At 32.2% G+C, this 9,892-nt stretch overlaps 1 protein-coding gene across 1 annotated transcript; it reads right to left on the bottom strand.

The window, feature by feature from the left end:
* Nucleotides 1-1,074: 1,074 nt before the first annotated feature.
* Nucleotides 1,075-6,440, bottom strand: LOC145053965 (dynamin-related protein 3A-like). The gene is made up of 19 exons (XM_079002095.1): nt 5,918-6,440; nt 4,892-5,174; nt 4,761-4,789; nt 4,534-4,635; nt 4,370-4,438; nt 4,232-4,291; nt 4,045-4,158; nt 3,922-3,970; nt 3,719-3,828; nt 3,520-3,612; nt 3,333-3,425; nt 3,121-3,258; nt 2,914-3,027; nt 2,718-2,813; nt 2,549-2,600; nt 2,307-2,449; nt 2,063-2,209; nt 1,738-1,890; nt 1,075-1,645 (listed from the first exon to the last, which is right to left on the bottom strand). The coding sequence occupies exons 1-19, from the start codon at nt 6,302-6,304 to the stop codon at nt 1,364-1,366; spliced, it is 2,514 nt and encodes an 837-aa protein (XP_078858221.1). The 5' UTR covers nt 6,305-6,440; the 3' UTR covers nt 1,075-1,363.
* Nucleotides 6,441-9,892: the final 3,452 nt, after the last annotated feature.

Genomic DNA, 9,892 nt, shown 5'->3' on the forward strand with positions numbered 1-9,892 from the left:
AAGATGAAGGAAGAGCAAGATGTGCGTATGACGAGTATGAAATCATCCCCAAGACAACCAATAGAAATTGGTGGCGATGAATACATGAATAGGTGAGCAGAGATACGTAGCACTAAAACATTTCATAATATTTGCATAGACTTGGTGGAACACATTTTGCGGGATTCAACATATAATCTCAATTTTGATCCTCGGGATGACTCAGAAGATGAGTTCTCGGATGAAGACTTCATATAGTATATGTTTTAGTTATTTTATTTGTAAACTTTTTTAAAGTTCTTTGTGTTTTTTTTGCAAGTTATTTTAATTTGTATTTTTCGTATTTGAACTATATTTGAACTGATGCAATTTGGTGTTTTTATTTAAATAAAATTCTTAAACAAAATATTAAAGTAAACCTATTGTGTGGCAAAGAAACCACATTTTTGTGATAAGACGTGACATGGTAAAAAGTATGGTTTCTTAGCACAACTCCCTCCGAACCTTTGAGGACCACGACCATGAATTAAAACCTTGAGAGATGCGAAATTTTACATAGAACCGCACTAGTTCCAAGAGCAGCACAAATATGAAGGGAGCCTTGTGAGTTTTTTTTTTAGATGTCTAAAATGAAAAGCTTGTTATATTCTTTTTTTTGGTTTTAATAAGATTTATTTTGTAAATAAAAGATTCCTTAACCACCACCGAAATTTGGTAGAATACAATTACGAGTTGGTCAACTAAATAAAATGACCATATTTTGAGCATTATCACAAAAAATATAATTAGTTTTAACAAAAAATACAAAATGTTTTTTTAATTTCACATAAAGATTCCATTACAAACGGCAATTTAAAAAGTATGGAACCCTTTTTTTGGCAAAACACTTATATCATTTTGTAGTATTCGTCAGAAAAAGTGGTGATTGACCCTAACTAGAAGTATACATAATATTTACAAACAACATTAAAAAATATGTTTAACTAAACATGATTAATTAAAAAAAAACAATTACCTTGTTTGTTTCATTATTGTATTACCTGTATTTATTCTATTCCATCCAATATATGATATAACCGGTATAACAACAATAAGTCAATAAATCCAGTGCGTATAGAACGAAGCAAAAACCACAATAAATCAAATTCCTTTGTAAATCTCCGAAACAAAGACAAGTAATTATTCCTAACGGCTATGAGATTTCTTTAGTGAAAAAAAAATATGGAACTTAAATGGGTTCCAAAACTGAGATAGATAAACATAAACCCTACTCCTGTGAGCAAAACAATGCACTTTATATTTTTCTATATATTAATATTAATTAATATCAACAACTTCACTGGAACTAAACGAATCATTTCTTTCAGAGAGAGAGAGAGAGGGTTTACTGATCATCGAGTGTAGGATAGAAACCAAGTAGTGAACTTCGACTATTTCCATTGGCTTCTACATTCCCATAAAAAGGCGATTGCAGCTCTCCTGAATTAGATGTTGACTTTCTTGACCTTTGGTTCTTGGGTGAAGCTGCTGCATATGAATCATTATAGAATGATGATGATGATGATGTGGGAAGCCCGTGGATCTTTGGGAGACCCGTTGTGTCGTTGCTTGTCAAACTGTAGCCTCTCTCCACTGTTTCCGCTTCCAGTGGTAGTTCATCCAATGTCTGTAACAAAACCACAAATATAATTAACTTCTTATATAACTTTCATATACATTTGTTATTTTATAATTCAGATTGGAAAACTCAAAACTTACACGAAAAGCTTGCTGAAGCACACGCAACATATCGCGTGTACGTTTTCTTTTTGTAGCAACTTCATCCGGTTCTTGTAACATTTGTTCAAACAAATCGTCTCTGTACAGCTTCTTGATGAACACATTGTGGAGCTCTCTTTTCGTATGGTTCACCTGATAGATCATAATTCATCAAAACCACCAACCATATATATATATATATATATATATATATATATATATATATATATATATATATATATATATATATATATATATATATAGCTTGAAGAACAACAGGAAGAAAAGAACAAATATGTCAAGAGGGTGGATATGGTAATTTTACCAGAAAGTGCATGATTGCTTTAGGCACTGAGTCCTCGATGTTTTTTCTGACAATGTCATAATATGACCTTAGTAATAGCTTTGTAACGTGAATCTCAACGGATTCCTGATCTGAATGGGCATCCGAGGGCCTCAAAACTGTTGGGGGCTATTATTGGAAATTAATCAAACATTAATTATTTGAGTTTTATGGGATATAATAATCTTTTTTCAAGAAATTGGGATAAAATCATAAAAATAAATACCTCCCTCAGATGGATCATAGAAAATGAATGATCCATAGCCTGAATGGGTTCATCATTAAACAACTTGTTTGCAGGATTTTCTTTCACAGAAGTGCGACTTTCCGACCCACCAAAAATCGATGAGATTCCCCAACTTGTGCTTCCTGGAAAAAAAATAATAATAAATTCATTTAATATTTTTTTATGCTACTAAAAGGTTCTATAAGTTATTACATCTTGTTTTTGTTAAAACAAAAGGTTACCAGCTGTTGGCTTCTCAACCTCACCAACTGCTCGAGACCCTGGTTGATTATGCTGTAAACATGAAATTGGAAAGCTATGTTAACTTTTTTTTTTTTAAATTAAATAAAAAAAAAAATCTGATTCTCTAAAATATTCTCCAACAACAATGCTTAAAACAAGAATAAAAACCTGTTCTGTGACAATTCCATTAACAGGCCTAGCAAGAATTGCACGTGACTTTATACCCCTTTCAGATTGTGGAGCTTTTTCAGACTCAACTCCATCCTACAAATTACAAAATCAATCAAAATATATAACTAAACATGCAAAACCACAAAACTTACAATCAAACATAAGATTATAAGTTTATAACTATTAACCACACCTTTTGCCTCGATACTGTTGTTGCAAGCTTAGAAGATTTCACTTGCTGCAAGGCAACCTCCACAGCTTTACTCCCACCCACAAAATTCGGGTGTGAAGTGTTTATGTAATCCATCTACCCAAAAAAAATAGCAACATTTTCAACCATGTCACAATAAAAATAAATAAATAATAAAAACAGACATATAATGATATGCTGGATGCATACCTCCATTTCAACTATGTGCCCAATCATGGTTTCAGAAGGCTGAAGACCATCACGTAAAAAATTCCCTATCACATCATCCATTCTCTTTCTGAGAACAGGAAATCTCTGTAACTCATTCACCATACATCGATGACTCATCTAAAGCATAAACAAATCAGTCAACTCAAAGTCCAATTAGAATTTGAGCAGATAGATTTTGAGAAAGGTGTTACTTTTATCAATTCATCATAAATGAATCTTGCACATTGAAGGCTTGGATCTAGTAAACGAGCAATTTGTCGTCGAATTAGAACTTCAAATGGAACCTGTGTAACAAAATGTTAAGTTAAATAAAAAGTATGGAGATGTGACTTGTGATTTGTGACTTGTGAGTGAGGGGTTTATTAAAATAAGACCTACTTCAGGTACAAACAATGCAGATCTAGGGCCTGTTGCATTTTGTATGGCAGTTCTGATGTCATCATCAGTTAAGTCCTCACAAGGGTCAACTTCCTGCAGGAGTAACTCTTTTATTGATTAAATATATTTATTGCAAACTAAGGGATTTGGACATTAAATATTAATAGGTGAAATTGTGAAATGGATAATAAAGACACACCTCCAAACTTTTGACAAATATTGACTGGAAAATATAGTGTATTCTTGCTCCTCCTGACAACTCAGATGTTGACATCTCTTCGTTTTTACCCTCGATCATTGAAGAAAAGGCTGTTTAAAGAAATCATAAAGATCATCTATGAGATTCACCAAACATACACATGTACTTATTATTAAAAATAAAAACAAGAAAACCCGTATCACCTTCAGAATACTTTGAAAGAATATTTAGAAGAAGAGCTCCCATGCCAGCCTATAAATTATTAAAAAGCAAATGTTAGAAGGTAAAAAGGTAAAAACTTGTCTGAAAAAAGGATTGATAAGCACCTTAGACTCTGTAATCTCTCCATAACTAGCATGTTCTTTTGCTACAGAAACTAATGCAGCACTAATACGTGCCTTCAACCCTGGTAACACTGTTTTTATATGTTTCACCAAAATCTACAAAAGAGGACATTAAGTTAATATAACGTTTCATCCTTAATGAGCAGATAAAACCCTAATACAGTTTTACCTGGTTTAACTTTTTTGCCAGCTGGGGTACCCCACAACGATCTGCAAGCTCATTATACACCTACATTATAAAAATTAGTTAAACCATATGAAAAAAAAAAGTTAAATAAATCATTGAAGGAAAAAAAATGTTGCATACTGGACGACTGCGAAAGAATTTCTCCTCAGCTGCTAGTGCATCTTTAATAGTTCGGTTGAACATAATGTCCTGTTTTTAAGAATATGGCAACCATTGTTAGATTAAAAGATAAAGAAAACTAACATTATATATAATAATAATAGAACAAAGAATATAATTATTACCTCCTGACTACGATTTACAACACCAATAAAGCCAAGTCGAAGGGGGATCACTTTTCCAAGCAAAAAATTACGTGCATCGGTTCCTCTATCCATAATATCCAACTAAAGCATCGAAAAGGACAACATTGTGATTACTATATAAATAATACTATATAATGGAAGAGAAGTAAGAATAAATTGAAACTGAAATCATGTATGTTAGTTATAAATATAGACTTATAGTATACCTTTGTGATCACACCAATTGTCCTGTAACCTAACAGCACAAAAAGAAAAGAAGCCATGTTAAAGAGATGAACTTTCATTCTATTTCTAGTTTTTTTTTGTACCAAAATCACTCAATGAAATCAGTGCCTACCATCAGGATCTGCATTTCCAGCGATTTGAAGTGCATCTGAGTTGGCAAGGTCAGCATTTGCAGGTGTGACAGCTAGGATTAAACAGCTGGGAAGCCTAATGTATGACATTATCATTGTCCTAATACGAGCTTCAATGTCTGATGGTTGATCTCCAACAGGAACTTTTGTTATACCAGGTAAATCCACAAGGGTGATGTCAAGTACATTAGGGGAAAAAATCTTTAAACGAATTTGTTTATCAGAGACACCCTTGTTTCCTCCTGCTTCCCTATCTGTCTCAGCCTACAGTATTCAGACACCCAACTAAGGTGTTAGTGATCAGACTTTGTGTTGGTTGACATAAAATAAAGTTTAGCTTTATCATAGAGGATTAAAGAATCCACACTTATCAGAGCTCTAACATTTTTTCCTCTTAATGAATCCTCATACACAAATATACAATTGATTCAGATGAGCTATACCAAAGACACTCTCATGATCTCATCTAACCCTGAATAATCTGATCACCTAGCTGATGCAGCTTACGAGTATATACAAAAATTACTAGAACATGAGAGGATATAGATGCTTTGCTGGCCTGAAAGACAAAGACTCATGTTGCTAGGTTTAACAGGCAGTTGGACAAATTCTGAACCATTATCCATAACAATTAAAATGTCACGCTCTATAAGCTCCAGTAAAATACACTCAGGGTTCTATCAGACATGTAGTTTTGAGTTTTGTGAAGTTGACGAATTTAGGCAGTGTGTTATTAATCTTGGTAGGTAGAAAAAACTGCTTTTGGTCTAAGTATTCAAAGCCCTTTATTTTAAAGACAAGAGATCTCAAATATACATGAGAAATCTTTTTTGAGTAACAAAAAGTGCATCTGCGCAAGAAATGTGCTTTTTTAAATTTCACTGGAGAAAAATCATAAATGTTTAACGTACCAGTTCAAGCTAGGTCAACTCAGATAGTAATATAAAAACTACTATAATGATGATGATGATGATAAAAGTAACAAATTGGCTGTTGCGACGAAGTACCTGAATTTCCTTACGAATTTCATTGAAATTATAGAACCTCTTCCCCGGCACGTGTAAGAACTCACCATACTCTTCATCGGTGCCGTCAGGCTTCCGCTTAGTCTGAAGCAGCTGAAGCACGAGAGGTCGGCGAGTGCAGATGTCGGATCCCCTGGGCAAGAAGTCACGGCCAACGAGAGCTTCAAGCACACTGGACTTACCACTGCTCTGGCTACCAACAACGGCGACCTGAGGGAGCTCGATAGTAGAGGAGCTTCCAAGCTGAGCGAAAATGTCTTGAAGCTTGTTCACGATGGGGATGACGTTGTGGCCAAGAGGAGCGGCGTTGGAGTTGGATGAAGATGGTTGTTGTTGAGGCGACGAAGGGACTACTGGTTCGTCTGCCATTGAACTGGATTTGGTGGTGAGATCGAATTTGAGTGTGTGAAACCCTAGAGGTACGAGGGAGGTGGAGAGAAAGTGGTTTGTGTTGCAAATGCCAAATAGTTTAGAAAGAGATGTGGGAGATTCTCGTGCCGCCCAAGCAGATGGGAATAAAGTGAAACTTTTCAATTTATAAGGGGTGAAATTGACATATTGTGATGTCGTGTTGTCCAATTTTTTGATTTAAAACATTCGAAATTTGAATTTGCTTTTTCAGGATATACATTTATCTTCTTTAATTTACTTTTGGTTTGAGATTAATATTATGGATAATGAATTAAAAGGGTAATATATTTTTTGGTTTGTATATATTTGGTCATCGAGTTTTTTTCGTCCACATTTACCTCTTAAACTTGTTAAACTGTATACATTCAGTCCTTATGATCTGCTACTCCATGTTACCCGGTAAAAATGACTTAATAGGGTAATATATTTCTCACTTTGTACACATTTAGTCCTTAATATTTTTGTACACATTTAGTCCTTTTTTTTTTGCAAAATAAGTTATTTTTTTGTACTCATACAGTACTTATGAATGATTTTTTAGTTTTTTTCTCACAAAATATTACGTGGGGCATTCATTAATGAGGTATATGGGGCTTTTTTTGATGCTTATATCTATCGCGATCTCGACTATTTGGTTGTTTAGGTCATGTATTCTGAACGTCGTAACTTCTTCATATGATCTCGGATTTTAACGATCTTTATATTCTTGCATTCGTATTTTACTCTACTACAACTTTCATTTAGATTACTCCCATTAAAAAATAATATATTTTTACTTACGATTTTTATATCCATACGCGATGGCGGATTTAGTATGGTCCCGGTGTTGCACCGACAACACCTGTTTTTTTTGTTCGCAGTGGAAAAAGTTTCGCTTTTTTTTACGTTTATAACTATTTTCCATGTATCGGCAACACCTATTTCATCTCGGCAACACGTACTATGTATTACTGCGTCTTCCCATGTCCATACGTTTTTTATGAATGCATGTATGTATGTTTTTAAAAAAATCGTTAGTAAAAATATATTACATTTTAACGGGAGTAATCTTAATGAAAGTTGTAGTAGACTCAAAAAATAAACATGTGGATAAAGATCTTTAAAATCTGATATTGTATGAAGAAGTTACGATGTTCAAAATACAAGACCTAAGCCAAACCACAAGACTTACGCAACCAAGCAATCGAGATCGCATTAGACATAAGCATCAACAACCCTAAGCAACTCATCAATGATTGGCTCACGTAAGATGTCGTGAAAAAAACCTAAAGAAATCATTAATAAGTATTGAATGAGTACAAAAAAGGACTTATCTTGAAACAAAAAAATGTTAAGGACTAAATATGTACAAAAATATTAAGAGCTAAATGTGTACAAAATGAAAAATATATTACCCTATCAAGTCATTTTTCCCGGCTAACCTGGAGTAACAAGTCATAAGGACTAAATGGGTACAGTTTAACAAGTTTAAGGGGTAAATATGAATGAAAAAAAAAACTCAGTGACCAAATGTGTACAAATTGAATAATATGTTACCCTTTTAAGTCATTATCCCTTAATATTATTCACAATTACTGCAACATTGATTGGTATTTGAATTGTGACATGTCGTTTTTGCCACGTATTATTAGTGATTTAAATAAATTTTTTATGTTCATCATACATACTTATAAAGCTAACATTTTTTCTTGAATCTCATGCATTTGAAACCCCCATAAAATTTTGCCAGCACCTCATGCATTTGAAACTCCCACACCCTTTCACCTTCAAAGTAATTAATCACACATAATCTCATTCCAAGAAAATCACACACTCTATAAGTTCAACACCTCATGCATTTCAAACTCCCACACCTTTTCACCTTCATTATATATGTAGTTATATTAGTACATTTTTCTTACAAAAAGTCGTCATTTGGTTGAAGATAGTATGATTCAAAAGTTTTCATATAGTTGAAGCATTCACGATCCAAATATGATGATTTGAAGAAATGGGTTATGTCGCATCGATGGTAATTGTAATATGATTTTTCTTTCAACCAAAACAAACGAAGTTTTTCTATTATTTCTTTATATTTAATTTCTCATTTGACCTTTATATGTGATTTGTATGTATTATACGAAGTTTTTATATTCTTTTTTATATTTAATTTCTCATTTGACCTTTATATGTGATTTGTATGTATTATACGAAGTTTTTATATTCTTTATATTCAATTTCTCATTTGACCTTTATATGTGATTTGTATGTATTATACGAAGTTTTTCTATTCTTTTTTTATATTCAATTTCTCATTTGACGTTTATATGTGATTTGTATGTATTATACGAAGTTTTTCTATTCTTTCTTTATATTCAATTTCTCATTTGACCTTTATATGTGATTTGTATGTATTATACGAAGTTTTTCTATTGTCATCAAGTTTCTATGGTTGAATGGTGTTCAATAGAGAAAGAAGATTCAGAAAATAGATATAGGTTTTTTTTTTTTTTAGAAAAGTAGACGAATGTTAATTTTTTCTTTTGATTTAAACGTATATTTATGTAACATTTTTATTTATATATTCAACCACCCAATGTTCTTATTTATTTGATTGTAGTTTTTCTATTTTGATTATGTTGATTTTCTATTATTTTTTTGTTGGGTTATCCTACACAACATATTTACAAAACAATATTTAAAAGATAACATAATTTAACGTTTGATATGTAATTATGATGAATTATCATGATATGTTCTTCATATGAAAGTAATTTATCCATATTACTACGACAAGAATTACATATGACATTTACGAAAATATATATTATATGTTATTTGTTTAACATATATATGCACCTATGTATGTTATAAATTTTTAATTAAATATCTTTATGTTTAATAATTGAAGGGATTAAAATGATGCATCAAAACCAATTATTTAGAAGAATATAATAATAATAATAATAATAATAATAATAATAATAATAATAATAATAATAATCTCTCTACCTAATAAAAACCTCCCTGAGGTGCCACATGTCCCTCTAATAACCCATAACAATCCACTTGTCATTTCCTCCTCTTTTCTCATAAACTAATTCCCGCCTAAAGCATTGTTAACGGAAGTCTAAGAGTCTAAGTCAAAAGTCAATACATTCAAACTCAATTTTAAATTTCATTTAAATCAAATCACGATCCCATAAAATCAGGAATATCCCTTGATTCCGATATATCAACTACCATAATTTTGATATTGATTGTCACAAAATTTAAGCAATCATAATATTATCCAAATTTAAACCTTTGTATTGTAGTTTTTATGAGATCGCAATTACACCTCCAACCGATTGCATCTTTTACCGATTTCCCAAATCAACTTCAATCGTTGGGTTTTATTAGTTTACTTTGTGATTTGTGATTCGTGTGCTGCTCCTTATGATCTGATTAGGTTTTAGTTATGACGTTGATTATTGTGAGGTAAGTCATCCATACTGTATTTTGATTTTAGGTTTCAATTTTGTGTTTTCTAGCTTCAGGTTGGTATATGAAATTGCTTATTTGAAT

Source organism: Lactuca serriola, chromosome 5, assembly GCF_051521515.1.
Source record: "Lactuca serriola cultivar US96UC23 chromosome 5, Lser_US96UC23_V15, whole genome shotgun sequence".
Taxonomy (NCBI): domain Eukaryota; kingdom Viridiplantae; phylum Streptophyta; class Magnoliopsida; order Asterales; family Asteraceae; genus Lactuca; species Lactuca serriola.